Genomic DNA, 23,322 nt, shown 5'->3' on the forward strand with positions numbered 1-23,322 from the left:
CCTTTACTCTCAAAAGGGTTCTGGTTTGATTGCTAATTACATGATCCCCTTAATAATGAGAGAAATATAAAAGTCCAGTGGTTTAAAAGAAAGTCATGATTCTTCTACATTATACTGGCAGTGTGTTGTCACTTTTACTCCATCCTGGTCCAGGCTGGCCTAGGCATGTGTCAGTGAGGGAATTGTCTCATGGACACAATCTTTTCTTGTTTTCAGTTTCTGTTTTGATACTAAATTTATACCTTGAACATAAAGAGTCACATGCTGTATCTCATTGAATCTAGGATGATATTGATTGCAAGGTGAATTCTAATTTTATATACCAGTGAGGAAGAAAATAATGCTACCAGTTGTAACTGGCCGATGCCATCGATGGTTAAACAGAATCTTAGTTTCAGAGATGTTAACTTGTGAAAAAGATGTCTTAGAATCTATGAAATAAAGTAGTTCTAAAAAGCTTGCTATGGAAATGGCAGTCCCCTGATGCCTCTCACCACCATTTTCAAATGCCCTGAATCGAACGCTTTCAAATCTTTCAGCTGACTTTCCCCCCATTGGTATCTGTGATGGTTAATTTTGCATTAACTTGACTAGGCTACAAGGTGCCCAGATATTTGGGCCAGCATTATTCTGGGTGTGTCTGTGAGGGTATAACTGGATGAGACTAGCATTTAAATTGGTAGGCTAGGGAATTCCCAGGTGGCGCAGCGGTTTAGAATCCGCCTGCCAATGCAGGGGACACGGGTTCAACCCTGGTCTGGGAAGATCCCACATGCCGCAGAGCAACTAAGCCCATGCGCCACAACTACTGAGTCTGCGCTCTAGAGCCCGCGTACCACGACTACGGAAGCCCACGTGCCTAGAGCCCATGTTCCACAACAAGAGAAGCCACCGCAGTGAGAAGCACGCACACTGCAATGAAGAGCAGCCCCCTCTCACTGCAACTAGAGAAAGCCCATGCACAGCAACGAAGACCCAATGCAGCCAAAAATAAATAAATATATAAAAAAAAAATCGTAGGCTAAGTAAAGCAGATTGTCCTACCTGGTGTGTGCGGTGGGCCTCATCCAATCAGCTGAAGGCCTGAATACAACAAAAAGGCTGAGTTAGAAGGCACTCCTTCTGCCCAACTGCCTTTGAGCTGGGACACTGGATTTTTTCCTGCCCTCACACTTGACTGGGTCTTGAGCCTGCTGGCCTTTGGATGGAAACTAAACCATCAGCTTTCCTTGGTCTCCAGCTTGCCGATTTACCCTGCAGATCTTGGGACTGGCTCATCCTTAATTGTGTGAGCTAATTCTTTATCATAAATATATATATAATACAGATTACCGCAATGCATCATCTCATACAGTTTCTACATTTCAGGAAGCTAGGAGTGTCTTAGACGGGTGCTTCTGGATCAGTCTCTCATGAGGTTGCAGTAAAGCTGTTGGGCAGAGCTGCAGTCATCTGAAGGCTTAACACGGGGTCGGGGATGCATTGCCAAGAGGCCCGCTCACACGGCTGTGGAAGGAGACCTGAGTTCTTTGCTGGCTGTTGGCAGAAGTCCTCTGATTTGCCCATCACATGAGCCTCTCCTCAGTGCTGCATGAGTGCCCTCACAACAGAGCAGCTGGCTTCCCCCAGGGGGTGGAATAGCAAGAAGCAGGGATCACGGGGGTCATCTTGGGCATTGGCTACCACAGGAGGCAAACAATTTGAGACTTTGCATTTCTGATAGTCTAACTGGCAGTAAACTTAAGTGATAGTCTACTGGCTACATATTTCTACATTGGCGGTCACTTTTCTTCAGAATCTTGAAGCTCTTCCTCCATTATTCCTGGCTTCTGTTGTTGCTGTTGAGAAATCCAACAACATTTGGATTTGTCATCCTTTTCTCTCTTCTCACATCTCCTCTTTTTGCCCCCTGCATCCTGAAATTTCCCCAGCATGTTGGGGATAGAGATATCAGCCCAGAGTCTATCTCTATGAATATTTGTTGAATGATTCATGGATGGATGGATGGAGGCATGGATGCACAAATAATGATCAGTCCCAGGCAGCACGTAGAGGCATGCTAAACGACTGCTATGGCAAGTCATGAGCTCTGTAGCTGCCAAGCAAGAGGAGAAGGGAACTGCAGCTGCAGAATCCAGCTCCTGGCTCCAAGGCTGCGCTCAGCTTCTTCTAGCTATTAACTCACTAGTGAACAGGGGTTCTCAGTCTGGGTTCCCTCGACCCCCAAATGGTCTGAAGATAGAATTCAGGGGTGTCCATGAACTTGGTGGGAAAAATTATATCATAGGCAACAAACCACGGTAATGTCAGCGCTACGTTGAAACCAAGAAAAATCACAGATATTTTTGTATCATATTATGGTTGTCACAGGCATCTCAAAATACCATCTGTGCCCCGCACTACTTTAATATTATGATTGCTATTAGATAGTGTGAGATACAGATTACTCTTGTCCAGTCTTACCATTAATGCACTGAAAAAACATATATAGTACTAGATCAGAAAACTGGTTTTTACCATATTTTGATAAGTTTATTCCAATATCATTGTTTTAGGGTTTTTTTTTTGGTAATTCTGTGTATTTTATTGTATGCACTTAAAAATATTACTCAGAGAAGGGGTCAATCGGCTCCATCACATTTTACTCAGGGGTCCATGGACAGAGATGGTTAAGAATGCCTACAAGGGCAGCCCCAGAGTGTCCAGAAGCCCAGGAAGAAAGCTAAGCTCTGGTTAGACAGCCCCGGCTGGCTTGGCCGCTCTCACCCACTGCTCCTCTGAGCCCAGCGCACAGAAGTCGAGTCTCACGGGATGTGGAAGGAGAGGAGAGTCCATCACCGACAGCCCCGAGCTGGGCCAGGCTCCCTCCTCAGCACCCGCACCTGGGCCAGTGGCAGCTCCAACGGCAAGAGTCCTTTAGGTGGACACTTCGAGGGTTCTGACATTCAGAAGAGAACACTTCCTCCCAGGTCCAAGAGGCTAATGACTAGGTATTTTTGTGTCTCTTGGAGCCATGGGCCAAAGCTTGCCCCAGCTCTGCCGAAAAGGACACAAAGACAGAAAGCACATTTGGCTCGGGTAGTCAGAGCTGGAATTAGCGCCTAGAATAAGAGCTTGTGCATTGCACTACCAAGATGCCCCTGCAGGACCCAGGCATTCCCTCATTCTCCTGGCTGCCGGGACTTCCGACCGCTGGGGGCTCAGAGCTGAGTCCCTCGCCAGGCACTGCCTTCAGCTGGAGGGAGCTGACTCCCCTAAGGCCACTCCTTACCTCTGGGCTGCCTGCATCCAATGACTGTCCCTGTAGGGGGAGGAAGGCCCAGCCCCTTGCCTCAATATGGAACACTCTGAGGGCCTCCCCAGCTCCAGAGCTCCTGTGGGACCGGTTGGGACCTCTGTTGCGTCTTGATCAGAGTTCAACTTCTCTTTCTGCCTAATCCTGGGGCTGGCTAATGGAGGTGGAATGACTGAGGGGTCCCCAAGCCACGTATGTCACCAAATTAAAGATGATGTCAGTAACGCACAAGCATGTGGCCTGTCTGTGACCCGGGAAGAGCATCACAAACAATGGACACTTGACCATAATCTGGTGACGCCTACGGACCCCTTCTCAGAATAGCGTTTGTAAATGCACACAGTCAAGTGCAGAGAATTATGACTTTGGCTTTGGGTAAACGGCCAGTGGATACATGGTAGACCCCCATGTCACTAGGGTCTGGAACTGGGAAGGTGGGGGTGACGTGTCAGATCCGACACACGAGGGAGACTGGTGGTGACTGTTAACTGCCCCCAGCATCCTCTTTTCTCTTCTTTCTAGTAGAATCACCACTCTCCCCTAAGTTTAAGTGAGGAGCACAGCCACCCAGTTGTGGCCTGCATTCGTTCGCTTGGGCTGCCATCCCAAAGCACCACACACTGGGAGGCTTCAATAACAGAAACTTATTTTCTCACAATTCTGGAAGCTGGAAGTGCGAGATCAAGGTCTTTGCAGGGTTGATTTCCTCTGAGGGCTCTCTGCTTGGCTTGCAGACGGCCGTCTTCTCCCTGTGTCTTCACAGGGTCTTCCCTCTGTGTGTGTCTGTGTCCTAATCTCCTCTTACATAAGGACACCAGTCATTCTGGATTAGGGCCCACACCAGTGGCCTCGTTTTAACTTAATCACCTCTTTAAAGGCCCTATCTCCAAATACAGTCACATTATGAGGTACTGGGGGTTGGGACGTCAACATATGAATTTAAGGGGACATAATTCAGCCCATAACAAGCCTACATTCCCCAACCCCCTTGCAAGCCACGCAACTGAATTCAGTCCTATGAGCTATGCACAGAAGTGCCGTGCACAGCTTCCTACAGCTTCCGGGTCAATTCCCTAAAGGCAAGCCACGCAGCTGCCTGTCTTTGGTTTTTCCCCTCCCAGTGGCTCTGCCTTGGACACAGATGGAAGTCACACGTTGGGATGGCGGGGCTCACCGCTAACCTGGGCCCACGGACAACTCCATGAAGCACAGCTTTCTGCCCATACTGGATTGTCACTGTAATAACGGCATAATCTGCGTGGCCCACGGCAGTCAGCATTTATTCCATTCATGTGTCTGCAGGCTGGCTGAGAGTCGCGCAAGGCCTCTTATGAGCTTGTTTCACTGGCAGGTTGTGGCTTCCACCTCCATGCCATTGGTCATGACAAGTCAGCTCACTGAGTATTATTAAGTCACGGTGCAAGGCAGTAAAATACCTGGCACCTCTAGCGGGGAAAGTGTAAAGACACACAGCAAAGAGGACAAATACAGGAAGGGGTGATCAGGTAGGCCAATAATTTACCGTGCTTGCCTACATTTAGACGATTATGTGAGAAACAATGAGAGCTCTTTCACGTGTCTTTTCGGATGCCGTGTTACAGTAGTTTGGCCTGTAGCCTAATACAAGACCAAGGGTATACCCTCCAGAGCAGCCAGCATCGGGGAGCACTGAAGGGTGAGCCTGCAGCCCAGAGCCAGCGAAGCTTGACCTCATCACCATGCCCATCACTGTGTCCAAGAGGCTAGTGGGGGCCAGAAACAGGGGGCCAGCCTGAGAGGGCCAGGAGACAAGGAAGAGAGGACCACAAGTCAATCCATAACACAGAACATGAAGCCAGCACAGAAGAAAGATCCAGAGTTTATTGAGAACAAGGGAGGCGCTGGCCTCAGAGTAGGTAAGAGAACAGTAGGCAGTGAAGAATTCTGCCTAAACGTCTCTCCAGGGCTGAAGGGTGATCAGGCGTACAGAGTGGTAACTGGGAGTCTTGGAAGGCATTTGAGCAGGGGAGAAGCCCGTTTACATTTGTGCTTTGGAAAGATCTCACGAGGGGAAGGGAGCAGCCATGTGACCACCATGCACCGTCACCCCAGGGCAGCGGACTTACTGGCACATCTTGCCTGGAGCACAGATTGAGACAGGTGGGGCCGCTGGGGAGAAAGATCCACATAGATCTGACGTGACGGGGACTTGTGTCCACAGAAATCCCCTAGGACCGCTCTTCATGAGAACAGGCACGAATTCAAGGGATCAAAAGAGCTGGTGGCCTGTTGAGTTGAACTGGCATTAACACCCGTGAAATATAGTCTCTGAAGTCTCGCAGTCCATCTCTCATCTCGAAAGCTCTTGCAAACCCATAAAATTAATGGCAAATCATTTAAAATCGGCGCAGTTAACTCTCGGAGCTTTATCTCAGCCTCGCCCTCCGGAAGCCAAGCTGCAGTGGCAACTGCTGCTGCGTTGTCTTAGATTTCCAGAAGCAGGGAACGGTCCTCAGTCCGCTGCGTGGCTGATTTCTTTTTCAGGCCTTCTCCGTAGCGGTGGCTGAATTTGTGGCAGGTCAAGTGACTTTCCCCAGGGAGTGTGTCCCCTGGTTCTGGCAGATTCTGCGCTGTCCGTTGAGAGAGGAGAAGTGTTTGGGCCACAGCTACAGGAGGGGCCCGACCTGCTGGGCTTTACGTTTCAGAACAAGCGGGAGCCCTTCTGGGTTTAAATTCAGGACAGCACAGCCCATCACTTCTCTCTCTTTGGGTCCCTGTCTCTCTCTATTATTCCCCTGTCCCTGCGATGCTGCCCCTCTCTTTCTTCACGTGCCTTCACATTTGTCTTGGCCCCGCCTCTCTCTCTGCATTGAAATCTGAATCACTGTGCCTGCGTTTCTCTGTCTCTGTCTCTCCCTGTCCCCGCTCTCTTTATGTCTGTCTCTCTGTGTCCTTCTGTCTGTCTACCTGTCCCTTTACATTAAGCCTCCGGCTCTCTGGGTCCATGTCTTCCTCTGAATCTCTGTGTCAGCGTATGTCACGGTGACGGATTTTGGTCGTTGTTGTCCCCCGGTGGTGACTTGTATCGGGAAACCCTAGAGCCCCCTCTTGGAGATTCAGGACACCCACATTAGCACGTCAAGAGCACAGTATTGCCCTGCAGAAGAGAAGCCTTTCTGGTTCCTGTTTTACCCTGTGCTTTCCACCTGACTTGTTTGGAAACAGAACCACGTCCCCACCCGCAAACACCTACGAACAACTCGCAGAATAATGTTAGACCTTCTGCTCTGTGCCCTGGCTCTGCTCATTGATATTTCTGCCTCTCCAGCTCTCCCTTTTCCTTTCTGCATCTCTGTGCCTCTGTTTCTTTCTTTCTTGAGTACCTGCCCTTCCCCCAGCCCACTCCCATCTCTCATCTCTCTGTCTCTCTCTCTCTTTTTCTCTCTTGGTCTCGTGTCCCCTACGCCTCGGGACAGCCTTGGCTGTGGGATGGGGGTTCCTTGGCCTCTCCCAGAAGCCAGGGGGCTGGGAGGGAGACGTGGTGAGCATGTGGGTTGGGGTGAGGCCGAGTGGAGGGGAGTCTCCAGCGGAGGACTGAGACCGCCAGAGGATCACCATGCTGCGGCCACCGCGTGTGCTTCCAAGTCCCGAGCGGCAAGTGCAGTGGGAAGCACGTGGGGTCAGCTCGCCTGTCGCAGGACTGGGGAGGTGCCCGGCCCCGCTGGCTTCCACAGACACCGCCAGAGATCAACCGAGGCCACAGGGGCCGAGGAGTAACACGAACAGTGGTAAAACGGGGGAAGAGTGAAAATGGGCTTTGGAAAGCACATTGTTATTTCTTCTTGCTGTCCACATTTTCCTTTCCCCTCTCTCCTGTAACTTACCCTATAACTCCTCTCCTTATTTTCTGCCTGAGGCCCTACTTCCTTTACCTCATTCTTTTGCAAGCGGTTCATGTGTCTCTGCCCTCTGAGAGTGTCCTAGCAGGAAGGCCTGGCACCTACCTGATGCTTTAGACTTTAGATGTCACCAAGAACTTTACACACGCTGTTGCAACAACCCAGTGAGAGAGCAGCCCTGCTCCCATTTCACAGACAAGAAAACCGAGACCCAGAGAGAGTGAGTGACTTGCCCAACATCACTCAGTAAACAAGTGAACCTCAAGTCAATCAACCCGACCAGCTCCCCCCGCCCCGGCGCACCTGTGGCCTCCTCCGGGGAGGGGCCTTTCGCTCTAGGAGGAAAACGTCACTTCTCTCATCCTTGTCCTGGTCCCAGTACTCCTAGCTTGGTGACTCCGGACAAACACTCAGATGACTCCAGAGCCCCCTGCGCTGAGTCGGGGCCCAGACCGTGGGGATGGGAGTCTGCACCCTGGCCCTGGCAGGTGCTTTGCTGATCTATCTTCTTTTTCTCCAGCCTCGGCTCGATTACGCCAGGAGGAGCTGGCCCCTGTACAGATCTTTCTGGATCCTGGAACACTGACCGTCAGCGACTTTGGTGGCAGGTGAATTATCAATCCTGTCTTACATAAGGAAACACAAAGTTCATATTCTCAAACATCCCAGAAGACCGTTCCTTAGCTATGGCCTGCCCTCATTAGGGACAAGATGAGGATGAGTGGGTGGGGCAGGATGGGCCGGGAAAGCAGGGGTCTCAGGGTGGGGCTAATCTGGCTCTCAGATGGGCAGCCACAGAAGGCGGGTATGGATCCAGTAGCTGAAGGCGCTGAGCAGCTGGGAAGAGCTGGTCCAGTGCGAGGCGCGGTGGACGTCTCATCTCCTTTAACCCTCAGAGCAGCCCTGCAGGCAGGGGCTGCCATCCTCGATCTTTAGAACAGGGATCTAAGGCTGAGCCCCCAGGCCTCCAAGTCCCCCAAACCAACCGTGTCTGAATGCAAACCCTGTTGACCCTGCAGTGAAGCGACTTTCCCTTGGGGGGTGACGAGGGCTTCATTCCCGGGCTGTGGAAGCCATGACTCAGGCTGTTGTATAAATGGCAACAAACTTCAGAGGAGGGTTGCGCTAAATGCCTTTGGTCTCAGGAACTTGATTCTGACCATCCTTAGACCACCAGTGTGGCCGGAGCCCAGGCCTTTGCTGCACGTATGGGCTGGAGGAGGACCGGAGTTTACCTGGGGCTCCAGCGTGGATCTGGAAGGCACTCACCTGGGAAAGGAAATTATAAGACTTGAACGTGGTACTGCCACTTCGTTTACCGGAGCGAAGAACTGGGGAAAGCCTCAGTGCCCATCAAGAAGAGTCTAGATAAATAAGCAATAGATCAGCAACTACAAAGGCTTAGGGAGCTCTCTGAAACTGACAAGGAGAGAAGTCCAAGATATATCACTGTGTGATGAAAGCAAGCTGCAGAATATGATGTAAAATGGGATGTCATTTAGATTAAAAGACACACAAAGCCTTAGGTTTCCGTATGTAGCTATAAATGTGTGTCAACGCATAGTAAGAAGTCTGGAAAGAGACACCCCAAAGTGATGACGATGTTCTCTAGGGAAAGGACTGGAATGAAGGGGGGTGATGGCTGGAGGGGGGGTTGACAAGGGGGAATTGGGATTTCTCTGTGGAGTTTGAATTGCTTATAGCAAAAATATAATTATGTTCTTCTTGAATAATTAAAAATAAATGCATAAGATAATAACAAAAAATGGCAAATCTGCTTTGTGGATAATAAACACATGGGGTGGCAGCTTGATATGTTTGATTGATTGATTCATTCATTCACTCATTCAGCCAATAAACATTAAAGAGTGTGTATCCTTTGGGACAGGCCCTGTCTAGGGGCAGGAGCTGCAGAGATGAAAGATGGAGCTTAGGATCCAATGAGGAAGGTAAATGTCAAACAAAGAATGACAGTCCAGGGTGAGAAAGTCATCCTAGGAGTTGTGATGGCCCAGGGAATCACATAATCCAGCTGGCCCGCAAGTACCCTGGAATTTTATTAAGAGGTTACATTTAGGTGGGGCTCTGCAGAATGAGTAGGAGCCCAACTTGCAGACAGGGAGAAGGGTCCCGGCAGAGGGGACAGCATGAGCAAACGCTGCAGAGCTGCAGAGCCCAGGGCCATTCTCCAGGGGGCTGGGACCCGTTTCCCCCTCCAGCTCCCTTTCTCCTGGAGCCAATGCATCCGATGGCAGTGTCCACCATGGCACCTGTATGAAGACACCAGATTCTAGTCTGACTCGGCCCTCTCAGTCACATAATCTCTCTGATCCTGTTTCTTGTCTGGAAAAGGGCAGAAAGCGGGGGTGGGAGGAAGGTGATAATTCCTGTCAAATTTCCAGAATTATGATGAAGATCAAGTGGGATAATGGTTGGAAAAGCGTTTCATAAACACCAATATTATTTAGATTCCAGTCTTGCTTCTAGAAGCTGAGCTAGTTGCCTAAACAGAAAAATTAAATGAAAGAAGGAGAAGCTGAATATGCCCCTCTCATATCCCTAGACCCCCATTAACCAGGGACAGGCAAAACCATTTCAGGCCGTCTCCTTCCTGAGAGGTTAGGGATGCAGGGGAGAAGGGGTGGGGGTGAGGCAGGGAGGGCACAGCCTCGTCACAGCCATGCGTCGTGAGGACAGCTGTCCTTTCCAGCCAGCCTGTGTTGGGGCCAGGCCAGGCTCAGGCCCAGCTATGAAGTCACCAAATAAGATTTTCTTTGCTCTCAGACTTGGCTGTTTTCCATTTTGTTTACATCTTGCCAAGGAAACCAACTCTTGGAAGATTCTGCACTCTTTCCATCCTACAGAGGGGAGTTCTGGTCTTCCTTTTGGGGGTACCCAAGGGCCCCCATGCTGACAGGGCCATGGTCATCTCTGGACTTCGATGGCTCGGGATGTGAGCGGAAGCGCCACTCAGAGCCCCCAGGGCCCTCTGACTTTCTCAGGGATCAGAGCTGTGAGGTGAAGGGAGACGGCGCAATCAGCAATGGGGACAGGGATGGTGATGGAGGCTCCAAGGCTCTGCTGAGCTTGTACAGCGTAGCTCACTGCGGATTTCCATCCAGAACCTCAGACCAAGGAGTGGTCCATAAAAGCTGGCAACGGAGCTGTCATCCCAGAATGAAATCCACAGTGCTTGCGTGTAACTGCCCCTCACATACAGCGTTGGCCTGAGAAACCCAGGTTTATCATTTGTCGAGCAAAAATCAGAAGGCAGTTTAGGGAAAATCTATGGTAAGCTAGAGCCTTGTCTGTTGAATCCAGCTTGAGGTACGAGGGAGCAGCATGGATGGTGGGATCCTGGGATGAAGATCTGGATACCTGGGATCCTAGCTTATGGGCTGAGGGGGTGGGAGTGGGGTACAGACATGTAACAAAGCAGATATGAATGCTGTGGTGGCAGAAGCATTCAAGGGTCCCCAAGGCCAGGCTTAGGTTTAGGGTTAGGACTCACAGGACTCAGAGAGCTATTTTATTCATGGTTATGGTTTACAACAGTGAAAGGACACAGATGAATGGGTTAAGAGGTACAGGGTAGAGTCAGGAGAGACCAGGCACGAGCTTCCACCTGTCCTCTCCCAGCAGAGTCCTACAGACAGAGCTAATTCATGTAGCAACGTGTGGCAACCAAAGATGCTCACCTGAGCTTTGGTGTCCGCATCAGTTGTGTGGGCATGGCTGACCTTAGTCTCCAGCCCCTCCAGAGGTCAAACTGGTACCCCGTGGCCCAAAGCCCCCAGCATAAATCACATTGTTTGTGTAGACTACCTGGCATGGCCCAAAGACACTCTCATCAGGAAGAATATTTCAAGGGTGAACGGGTTATCTCCCAGGAGCTGGTCCAAGGCCACACCTCTCAGGGTGTGGACAACCCTGATCTGCTGCAAGTCAGCCTTTGCCAGCAGAACTCAGAGAGAACTCAGAGCCTGATTTCTTTTCCCCTGCTGGGTAAGACTGGGTGGAGAGAGAGGGCAGGAGAGAAGCTGGCCCGGCTGGGCCACAGCTGGCAGGAGAAAACTGCTTACCCAGACCTGCGGCTGCATTAGCCCAAGGGAGGATTGAGAGCGAGAAAGCACTCGGGAGGACCAAAGCGCCTCCATTCAGGGAGGGATGCTCAACTGGGTCAAATGTTGTTATAAAGATGCTGTGTAAGAAGAAGGACAGCCAGGACTGGGCTGAGGTGGATGGCACAGCTAGCCATCCTTGGCCCCTGGCATGGCCACTGTTGCATGTGAGCTGATCTCCAACCCAGAGAAAAAAGCAAGCCGGGGTAGCTCCTCAGACAACTAGGAATAAAATCAGGAGGGAGGCTTGGGCTCACATGCGAAAGAATTTACTAACGACCAGAATTTCCAAAGGTAGGCAGGACTGCCTTGGCTGGTAGTGAGCTCCCTGTCACTGGAGCATGCAAACAGAGGCTGGGCGGCCACCTGTCAGCGATGCTGTGGAAATAATTCTCGCTCTGGGAGGAAGAATGAACTCAGAAATGGGCTGAGGGGGTGGGAGTGGGGTACAGACATGTAACAAAGCAGATATGAATGCTGTGGTGGCAGAAGCATTCAAGGGTCCCCAAGGCCAGGCTTAGGTTTAGGGTTAGGACTCACAGGACTCAGAGAGCTATTTTATTCATGGTTATGGTTTACAACAGTGAAAGGACACAGATGAATGGGTTAAGAGGTACAGGGTAGAGTCAGGAGAGACCAGGCACGAGCTTCCACCTGTCCTCTCCCAGCAGAGTCCTACAGACAGAGCTAATTCATGTAGCAACGTGTGGCAACCAAAGATGCTCACCTGAGCTTTGGTGTCCGCATCAGTTGTGTGGGCATGGCTGACCTTAGTCTCCAGCCCCTCCAGAGGTCAAACTGGTACCCCGTGGCCCAAAGCCCCCAGCATAAATCACATTGTTTGTGTAGACTACCTGGCATGGCCCAAAGACACTCTCATCAGGAAGAATATTTCAAGGGTGAACGGGTTATCTCCCAGGAGCTGGTCCAAGGCCACACCTCTCAGGGTGTGGACAACCCTGATCTGCTGCAAGTCAGCCTTTGCCAGCGGAACTCAGAGAGAACTCAGAGCCTGATTTCTTTTCCCTGCCGGGTAAGACTGGGTGGAGAGAGAGGGCAGGAGAGAAGCTGGCCCGGCTGGGCCACAGCTGGCAGGAGAAAACTGCTTACCCAGACCTGCGGCTGCATTAGCCCAAGGGAGGATTGAGAGCGAGAAAGCACTCGGGAGGACCAAAGCGCCTCCATTCAGGGAGGGATGCTCAACTGGGTCAAATGTTGTTATAAAGATGCTGTGTAAGAAGAAGGACAGCCAGGACTGGGCTGAGGTGGATGGCACAGCTAGCCATCCTTGGCCCCTGGCATGGCCACTGTTGCATGTGAGCTGATCTCCAACCCAGAGAAAAAAGCAAGCCGGGGTAGCTCCTCAGACAACTAGGAATAAAATCAGGAGGGAGGCTTGGGCTCACATGCGAAAGAATTTACTAACGACCAGAATTTCCAAAGGTAGGCAGGACTGCCTTGGCTGGTAGTGAGCTCCCTGTCACTGGAGCATGCAAACAGAGGCTGGGCGGCCACCTGTCAGCGATGCTGTGGAAATAATTCTCGCTCTGGGAGGAAGAATGAACTCAGACGAACCACTCCTCCTACTCTTTCCCCAGGTGACTGCACCTGGGCTGGGGCATTAACCACATTTTATACGTTCAAAACTCCCCAATTTTAAATTCCAACCAAGACCACTCTCCTTAGCTCCAGCATCAAGTCAGTTTTCCCATCGAATGTCCAGTACTATCTACAGCATGTCTGATACAAAGTAGGTGTTCAGTAACTATTTTTGAACAATTGGATGAACAGAAGTCCCACCCCCACCCCACTTCTCTTTTCCACTGTTTTTTTACCATCAGCACCACTTTGGGCAAACAGCTTTCCTCTTGCGAACCATGACCCATGACGCTTATACCAGCTGTGCCAGCTTCATCCTTCTCCACTCCATACCTCCACCCAACTGCTGGGACCCCCAGGGGCATAGACCAGGCGTTCTATGTTGCTTGCCATCATCCAGTGCCCTGCCACTGCACACGAACCACCTTGTTGTGTGTTTGCCTTCTCCCGATACTGGGAGTTTCCGGAGGTAGTGATTGTACCTGATTTGTCATTGCATACCCAAGGGCCAGCCCAGGCACTGGCATAGAGCAGGTGCTCAGAACCCCAGTGGGGCATCAAACTGCAGCATTCCCAGCTCTGACCTTAGCCCAGATGAGCTGGGGCTGGCTGCCCCTCCCCGTGCCTTCTGCCAGTAGAGCATGTATTAAATTAATGAACTTGCTTTTCCAGTGCTAGGAAATCTATTTCACTTTAATGAAATCCAATTAGTGCCTTCGCTGTGGAGCCCTGGCCCTTTCAGACTAAAGATGCCGAACTAGGGGATACCTCTTCCTGTAACCCAGATGTGCCTTCCCCGTCCCCATCTTCCTTCCAGGAACAGCATTGCCAACAACTATTTCTCAGCTTCTTTTATCCAAAAATACACATCTGCTTCCTACATTTCTCTATCTCATGATTCTATGAGTGTTACTCTGCAGGGTAATATGGGGAGGGTATTCTTTCACTTATGCATCTAGTCACCCACCTTCTCATTCTTGCACTTATTCATTCTCCGATCTGCCCACATATTCATCCATTCATCCACCCTTCTGTCTGAACATTCATTCATTTACCCACCTGCTCTCCCAAAGACGTATCTACCCAATCATCCAACCCACCCAAGTATCTACCCAGCTATCCACCCATCATTCCACCCATGCATCCACACATCCACGCATCCACCCACCCATCCATCCACCCATCTATCCACGCGTCCATCCATTCACCCATCTATCCATGCACCCATCCACCCCCCATCCATCCATCCATCCACACATCCATCCATCCACCACCCATCCATCCACACACCCATCCATTCACCCAGCTATCCATTCACCCATCTATCCATGCCCCCATCCATCCCCCCATCCCCCCAGCTATCCATGTACTCATCCACCCATGCACCCATCCATTCACCCATCCATCCACCCATCTACCCATTCACCCATCTATCCATGCATCCATCCACCCATGCACCCATCCATCCACCCATCCACCCATACACCCATCCATTCACCCATCCATCACCCACACATCCATTCCCCCATCTATCCATGAACCCACCCATTCACCCATCTATCACCCACTCATCCATCCACCCAACTATCCATTCACCCACCTAACCATGCCCCCATCCATCCCCCCATCCCCCCAGCTATCCATGTACTCATCCACCCATGCACCCATCCATTCACCCATCCATCCACCCATCTACCCATTCACCCATCTATCCATGCACCCATCCACCCATGCACCCATCCATCCACCCATCCACCCATACACCCATCCATTCACCCATCCATCACCCACACATCCATTCACCCATCTATCCATGAACCCACCCATTCACCCATCCATCACCCACACATCCATCCGCCCATCTATCCAAGCACTCATCCATTCACCCATCCATCACCCACCCATCCAACCCCACATCCATCCATGCACCCATCCATCCATGCAAACATAGCCAACAGACGTTTCCTTGAGAACATACTTTATATGAAATCCTTTGCCTGGCCCTAGGGAAACAAGATGAACAAGATTCAGTTACTCCCCTGGAGAAGCTTCCAGTCTAGCAAGAAAAAAGGAACACACAATGTTGTGCTCTTGCATTAATGAGCTCTTACCTTAGGAGAATCTGGTGTAAAATACCAGCCCAACTACTCAGTAGCTCAAATTGCTTAATGTCTGTGTGCCTCCATTTTCTCGTTGCAAGTGGTGCCCGCCTCATGTGTAACGGGATGATTAAATGAGATATTCATGTAAAGTGCTTAGTGGGAATCCTTGTATGCATTAAGTGATCAACAAGTGATCACTAATATTATTCTTCATAATATCACTACCATGATCATTATTATTCCCCCATACATTAATGATATTCCCCCATACCTTAATGATAAGATTTGATTACTTAGGCATTTAATGATTACTTTATACACTCAATGAGTATTTATTGAGTATATGCTGCATATCCCAGCCTGTGCTAAGCTCTGTGCCCTTCAGGAGTTTAGAATCTTATTGTGTACACAAGACAGATACACTTGAAATAGTTCCGTAGTAATAACAACCACAGAAATGTTTGCAATAATAATGACAGCTAATATTTATTGAGAGCTTATTATGTGCTGGGTGCTGTTCCAAGCATTTTCTCTATATGAACTCATTTCATACTTATAACAACTCTGAGACAGGTCATGGTATTTTTCCCATTTTACAGATTAGAAAATCAGGACAATATCGCAGAGCTGATAAGTAGAGGAGGTGGGATTTGAACCACTGTCAACAAAAGGGGGCTCACCCGGAATGCACTGCTGGAATGTGCAGAGGGAGAAATTCCTGCCAGCAAACTGCTTGGAGAAGGCGGCCAGGTGCAGACGGAACGTCCTTCTGGAGACAAGCATTTAGCACAGCCCTTCCCCAGATGTGGGCTGTGGACTGGCTGCAACAGATTCAGCTGTTCCTGAAACTCAGCCAGACCCTCTGAATCAAAGTCACTGGGCGGGGCCTAGGAATCTGAATTTTAGGCACAACCTCCCACTTACCAAATCTTGAAAACCACGGCTCTGGTGTTGAAAGCAGAGGCTCGTCCCCAGCTTCACTACCTACTCCCTGCGGGATGTCAGGCACATCACTTAGCCCCTCTGGGAGTCAGTTTCCCCTCTGGGAAGTGGGGATAATAATATTTGCCTCTTGGCCCACAGCGGCTCCCAGGGTGGTGGAAGGGAGGTCAAGGGCAAGCATGGGTGCTTTCAGAGTCTGAGGATCTCTTGTGGGCTTTGTGTTAGATCCATCGGGCTCCCCCTGGGTTTCCAGGCCTTCAAGGTACCTGTAGAAACTTCAGCACTGACCCTTCCTCACCGGGTGACTTGCCTGATGCCTCGGTTCTCCTGGGAACCTTCTTCCAGGACGAGCGGCAGAGTGCTTGGGATCTGACGGGAGCTCGTTGCCCTCGCCACACCCCAGCCCAGATGGCATCAGTGGTGGCTCCCCCCCCCCACATGGCTAGGAAAGCTTTCTCACCCCTCCCAGCTTGTGAGTAGCAGACAGGGTGTTTTAGGATGCAGCCCTTGCTTCTGCCGGGTGAATGATGAGGTCGCCCCAGAAAGACGGCTCTCTTGGGGCGGGGGTGGGGACATGACCTGGGGTCACCGTAACAGCTGAGAGATGGAAATTCATCTGTCAGTGCGCCTGTCACCTTGACTGTCACTGTGATGGAACAGCACACAGATCTGCCGGGCGCTCCTGGTGGCCTGTTTATTGTCTTTGAAGAAGACGGTGGCACCTTGGCAGCCAAGGGCAGCGTTAGCCTGGTATCTGGCCCAGCAAGAGCACCCACGTGGTGGCGTTCTGAGATTTGGATCAGTCTGGGTTTGGGAACCAGAGCCACAGCCAGTGACACGGGCATCAGGGCTGCAGCGAGGGAGGGGAGGCCTGCATGGTGTGGCAGGGGCTGGGGGCGCTGGAGAAATGCCACCAAGCCTGAGCCCGAGGCCCCAGGGGGGTGGAGCGACTGGGGATCCCCAGATCCCAGGGGGTCTCTGGGGAGGGCACATCCACATCCACGTGTGTGGAGGGCGCTGACTTTAAAAAAATGCACAATGTGAGAGTTGTGAGTTAAGTTTTATTTGGGGCAAAATGAGGATGACAGCCCGGGAGACAGCATTTCAGATAGCTCTGAGAAACTGCTCCAAAGAGGTGGGGGGAAGGTCAGTATATATGTGATTCTGGTGAAGGGGGAGTGCATGCAATCAGACACATTTTTTTTTGCAGGTTTCTGCTAATCTCGTGAAGGTTACTGCTAGTCACAAGAAGCAGACATCATCACCATGAAGGGTTTTAGTGCTTTTCTAGATATGAGGAGATAGAGGAATTGAGCTCATAAAATCGTCTCCTGAAAATATCTAACTATCTGGGGGCCTGTTCTGCTAGTTCTTCCCAGAGCACAGAGGGCCTCATCTCTGCCCTCCACCCTGAACTCCTCTCAGGGGGTGTTGAAAGTCAGCAGCTGCAGCAGCTCATGGTTTAATCCTTGTAGAGCTCGATGGCAAGTGCCCATGGCAAGTGACAGCTTATAGCTGACAAGGGGGTCCACAGCAGGCTCTCAGGGGTGTCTGAGGAGCCCTATGTGTGAGGAAGACTTCAGTCCCAACCCTCCTGCCTTTCAAGAATAAAGGCCCCTTCTGATCTCAATGGGAGTTTCTCACACTGACGATGTCTAACAGGGAGGTGTATTAGTTCCCGGGGCTGCAGTATCAGAGCATCACAGCCTGCACGGCTTAACAACAGAAATGCATTATCTCACAGCTCTGGAGGCCAGAAGTCTGGAATCAAGTTATCAGCAGGGCTGGTTCTTCTGAGGCTGTGAGGGAGAATCTGCTCCAGGCCACCCCTGCCTCCTGGGGGTTTGTTGGCAATCTTTGGGGATCCTCGTCTGTAGAATCAACATGGAGATTGAGTCTCCACCTTCAGCACATGGTGTTCTCTCTGTGTGCGTGTCTGTGTCCAAATGACCCCTTTCCACAAGGATAAAGGTGACTTCGCCGGCATTTGTCCTGGGCACAAGCGGACAAGTAAACATTTACACCACTCCCCCATCCACTTAAATACCAGGTAGCCTAGACTTGAGGTGGCTGACAACTGCAGGGATGAGTAATTCATGCTCCTCAGGGGCTTCAATTATGCAGAAGCACCGCTCCTTCTAGAGGTGGAGATATTTAGAGCAGGCCCTCCCGCTGCTAGTCTGCGAGCTTTGGCCTCTGTGGCGGTGTCCTGTCACCTGGGAGTCTTTCGAGAGTGGGACTTTGCCATCCTCCCTGAGGTCAGCCCGGCCCTGGGTGACCCCTGCCTACAGGCTAGCTGTGGAGACCCTCTTAGCGTAGGTTAGGTTAGCCTAGGTTTGAGACGTGGCAAAGTCAGAATTATCGTTACAGGTTGAGGGGAGCATTTACTGACCTGAGGAATCAGCTGGGACTCTGCTCAGAGCTCAGCAGGGTGCAAGGAAGCTCATCCAACAATAGAAATAAGAAGGTCTGGGTGGGTTCAAGCCTTCTTCCTGCTGTGTGGTCTCGGGTAGGTCATTTAACCTCTCTGATCCTCTGTTTTCTCAGCTGGAATATTGGGGTAATGTGAACCATTGCCGTGTAGGGAGGGTCAGTGGAGATGACAATGTGAAGACATTTGATAATGTACAAAGAGTTCAAGTTCTAAAGGATTTGGCAAAACAAAACATTCAATAGGCAAAAAGTGAGCAAAGGATTCTAATATTTTAAAATTCTTTTTTTTTTTTTTTTAACAGTATGCAGGCCTCTCACTGTTGTGGCCTCTCCCGTTGCGGAGCACAGGCTCTGGACGCGCAGGCTCAGCGGCCATGGCTCACGGGCCCAGCCGCTCCGCGGCATGTGGGATCTTTCCGGACCGGGGCATGAACCCGTGTCCCCAGCATCGGCAGGTGGACTCTCAACCACTGCGCCACCAGGGAAGCCCTTAAAATTCATTTTTTAAAACCTTTTCCTGTGTGCATATATGGAGAGAGAGAGACCGAGAGGGCTGCTTACTTTTCAGAAGGCCTCTCACCTGAGTAATCTTGTTCTGACACCTACAAGAGCTCTGGAGGGAAGGAGGAACAGGGATGATTTATCCCTATTACACAGCTGAGGAAAGTGAGGCTCGGAGCTGCCTTGTGACTTGCTCCAGCTAGAGAATGGTCTGGCTTGGATTTGGGGTCACATGACAGCTTGGTGGGTAGGGAGGGCAGGACGGAGGAGAGATGGTACAGATGCCTACTGGGCACTTCCTTGGCCCTGGGGTGAGTGCCAGGGCCTGGCTATGCCACTGGATGAGGCCCATTCTTGCCCTCAGGAGGCTCACAGTCAAAGGCAGAGAGACAGAGAAGGCAGAAGTAACTATGGGCTCCCCAGGAAAGAACAGGGACCGGGGGCTCGGGCCTGGGTGTCCTCAGGCCCACAGAGCCAGGCCTGGCCTCTGGAGGGCACTGGGACTGTCTGGGGAAGGCACAGCAACAGGTTATAGGCACAAACGGGATTGATCCCAGGGCTACCTGGGTGGCAGGCCCTGCCCACTGAAAGGGTAGGGGCTGGAGAGGAAAAATGGTGCCCAGAATTCCTTCTCAGCACGTTAGGATCAGGCAGGATCTCTTTCCCCTGAAATCCTCCCCATCCCTCAAGGCCAGCCAGTGCTCCCTCCTCCATGCAGCCTACCTGGATTCCCTCTGCTGGCAGGACCCATCCTTCCTCTAATTCCCAGGGCACGATACCTGTGCCTCTCTTTGGCTGGAATTCCATCAGGCCATGCCATTGCCCCCTGTCAGTCCCTAAGCCAGGAGGGCAGTCACCTGTGACGTAGCTTCTCTTCATCTGAACCTCTGGAAAAGGGGGCAGCCAACATTTGTTGAGTTCATGACACTTGACCATATGATCATCTGGTTTAATCCCCAGAGCAATGTCCCTTTGGCAGCTGTGGTGATGTTGTCACTGGTCATAGCCCAGACTTTGAAATCATTCTTGGGTTAAACCTCAGATCCAAGGCTCCTACGGTGGGTGGATTTGCACTAGTTCCGGAGCCTCTCAGAGCTCGGTTCTCCACATCTGCGGGCCGGGACATCACACTTGGGCCTCACGGTAACTATTACTGTTACAGAAACTGGGCTCAGAGCAGGTGGTAATAAATGTATATTCAATGAATGGACACACAAAAGTGCAAATGTTCCTTGACCTTGAGCAAACTTTTTGCAACTGGAAGGAGGCAGCTGTCAGGGGAAACGATGATGCAAGTTGGAATTCAGATGGTGCTAAACCGCTAGGCTTGGGGAAGGCGGCTGCGAAGTCATCGTCTTCTCATTTAAAGTGAGTTATAGGTCCATCCACCTCACTACAAATAACTCAATTTCGTTGCTTTTTATGGCTGAGTAATATTCCATTGTATATATGTGCCACATCTTCTTTATCCATTCATCCAATGATGGACCTAGAGTCTGTCATACAGAGTGAAGTAAGTCAGAAAGAGAAAGACAAATACCGTATGCTAACACATATATATGGAATCTAAGGAAAAAAAATGTCATGAAGAACCTAGGGGTAAGACGGGAATAAAGACACAGACCTACTAGAGAATGGACTTGAGGATATGGGGATGGGGAAGGGTAAGCTGTGACAAAGCGAGAGAGTGGCATGGACATATATACACTACCAAACGTAAAATAGATAGCTAGTGGGAAGCAGCCGCATAGCACAGGGAGATCAGCTCGGTGCTTTGTGACCATCTAGAGGGGTGGGATAGGGAGGGTGGGAGGGAGGGAGACGCAGGAGGGAGGAGATATGGGGACATATGTATATGTATGGCTGATTCACTTTGTTATGAAGCAGAAACTAGCACACCATCGTAAAGCAATTATCCTCCAATAAAGATGTAAAACAACGACAACAACAGCAACAATAATAAAAATGAAAACAATAAAGAGAAAACAGTGAGTTACAATTCTCCAGCAAACAGGGAGCAGGGCACTTCGCTTTAGCAGAGAAATGGAACCCGGTTGGCCAGGCAAGGCCAGCAGAGCATCCCTACCACTTGTGCCCTGATTGCGTCCCCGGGGTCGTCAGTACCAGAAGGAGAAGGTGGGCAGACCCTTGAGGGTCCAGGAGGAGCTGGTGGGCCAGGTCCCAGGGGAAAACCAGGAATCTCTGCTCTGGGTGCTGTGAGGAGGGGGACTTACGGGCACACCCCTTCCCTGCCCAATTCTATCAGAAGGTGACCAGGATGAACAGAATCGAGTCGGGGAGAGGGCCTCCCTCATTGACAATAAAGAATGCCAACCCTAACAGTGAAATTTTGAAAAGGCTTTTGGGCACGAGGCCTGAGGGAAAGAGGTTAAATACTTTTCAGCACGATAACGGTCAGGGAGAGTGGAGTGGCGGTTGGGAGTAGGCGACGGGATGCAAAATCCTTCCTAAGAAGGAAAAAACTGTCTTTCCTCCAAATGGAAAAGACTAGACTTTAAAGTAAACTCAAGATGTGTCTTGGGAAAGGAGGGTTATCTGTGAGGGACCCTTCTCCACCTGAGGTGAGGAGACTGGCCCCTGGGTCGGGGGGAGACACCCATTCACCCTCATGCCTAGTCCATCCTCCCCCCTCCCCTGGGAGCCTGTGTGATGCTCCAGGGAAAAATGTTTGGGGTCTCTTCTGCTCTAGGGATGGTGTGAACAAGCCCCTGATCAGCCGAGATTGCCCACTGGGGGAGGAAACCTGGGGGGGGAGCCCAGCTGTGACGGTCCTGCTAGCAAGCCCACCAGGCCAGGATGAATTACTGGGGGTCAGCGCTGGAGGGGGTGTCTGAGATTGCCCCCAAACTGGGAGACTGAGAAACCTCCATTCCCAATGTCTGGTCCAGACCCGCCAGCCAGGGTCACAGGGGACCCAGGACAGCTCCCAGGGTTTCTGAGGCCCCTGCCCAGGACACACCTGCCTAATTGCTTCTCCCCCTCTCCGCAGGAACCTCTGGGAAGGAGGTGCCCGATGGGGAGTGGAGAAGGGTCCACTGCAGGCTGGCAGCTAGCTTCAGTTGGATCACAGCAACAAGTTTTGAGCACCTGCTGTGTGCCAGGCCCTGGGAAGGGACCAGACTGTGCTGTGATTGAAGCCCAGAGGAGAGCCTAATGCAGCAGGGGTGGGGTGTGTTTGGGGGCATGAGTCAGGATGGAGGTGACCCTCTTCCTCCCCCACAGGGTCAGTTGCTAATTCCTGAGCCTGCAGGAGGGACCCAGTCCAGACGGCAGCAACCAGACGAGGTCCCAGCAGACGCTGCTGTCAGGGGGCCCTCTCCCCCTGGGGTCCTGGGGTCCTGGGGTCCTGGGGTCCAGCACAGACACAGCGGAAGTTTGCTGAGTCCCTCCTGTAGAATGACGCACGTTACCTAGGCTTCCAGGGCTACTTGCCTGCATTGGGGAGCGTCCTCAGGGCAAAGGAACGGAGCCCTGATGGGGTAATTTTGTGCAGGGGCAGAAAGCATCAGGCGGCCAGGTTCCAGTCCCGTCTCCCCTTTCCTCACTCTGTGACCTTGAGCTGACTCCTGAGCCTCAGTTTCCCCAAGGTCGGCCTGAGCTGGTGGATTTAGCTGGGTCCAACCCAAGCCTTTAAAAAGAGTGCTTCAGGGTCAGGGCATCTTTGCCCTCTTCCAGGCCCCTCAGGGATTCATTTGCATTCTTGGAATAAAAATGTGACTGTACTCCATGCTCAGCTGCACGTTTAAATGCTTATGCGAGGTTTATTTTGGAGAAGTACCTCTTGGGACTGCTGGCTGGGCTGGCGCCACCGCCTCCCCTGGGTGAGGCAATCAGCCCCCCGCTGAGGCTGGAGCCCACAAGGGGCCGAGCCTCCAGACTTGGGGGAGGCACCGTCCAATGAGAGCCTCACCCCAGGGGCTGTCGCGAGGCTGTTGGGAAATGTCTCATTTTTATACGTAAATAAATCCTTTCCAGAGATTGCTCTGATACAGCAGCCTGCTGCTAAAATGTTTTAAGTGTGTCCTTTGCCACCGTAAACTTTGTTAAGCATCATTATCAAGTTCGGTTGTTTTCCTCTGCTGATTTCACAGAAATCGCCCCCTCCCGGGGCTCTAGTCTGTTCTGTCTTTGTACCCCGGTTGCATACCTCTGGGGATGGGGACCAAGCCACCCATTCCATAGTAGGGCATCCTGACTGACAGAAGAGTGAGCTGGAATGGAAATTCTCTTCCTGTAGCTGTCATTTCTGCACCCTGAGCCTCGTCTTGTTCTGGCCTCTCAGAACCAGCTTTTGCTCCCTTGGCCACCCTCCATATATGGGACCAGGCTCCTACCTCCTTCCAAGGCCTTTCATGTCCTCCATCATTTGGTTGTGGCCTCTTCCTCACCCTCACCTGCTTTCCCCCCTTACTTCCTAGGCTCTGAAGCTG

At 51.3% G+C, this 23,322-nt stretch overlaps 1 protein-coding gene across 1 annotated transcript in view; it reads left to right on the top strand.

Annotated features, from left to right (window-relative positions):
* Positions 1 to 5,123: 5,123 nt before the first annotated feature.
* Positions 5,124 to 23,322, top strand: part of LOC112408274 (splicing factor 3A subunit 2-like) — a 50,134-nt gene continuing 31,935 nt past the window's right edge. Inside the window, 3 exon segments of the mRNA XM_024757858.1 lie at positions 5,124 to 5,190; positions 7,694 to 7,781; positions 13,967 to 14,609. Of these exon segments, the coding sequence (XP_024613626.1) occupies positions 5,124 to 5,190; positions 7,694 to 7,781; positions 13,967 to 14,609 (798 nt within the window).

Source organism: Neophocaena asiaeorientalis, unplaced genomic scaffold (genome assembly GCF_003031525.2).
Source record: "Neophocaena asiaeorientalis asiaeorientalis breed wild unplaced genomic scaffold, Neophocaena_asiaeorientalis_V1.1 scaffold476, whole genome shotgun sequence".
In the NCBI taxonomy this organism is placed as follows: domain Eukaryota; kingdom Metazoa; phylum Chordata; class Mammalia; order Artiodactyla; family Phocoenidae; genus Neophocaena; species Neophocaena asiaeorientalis.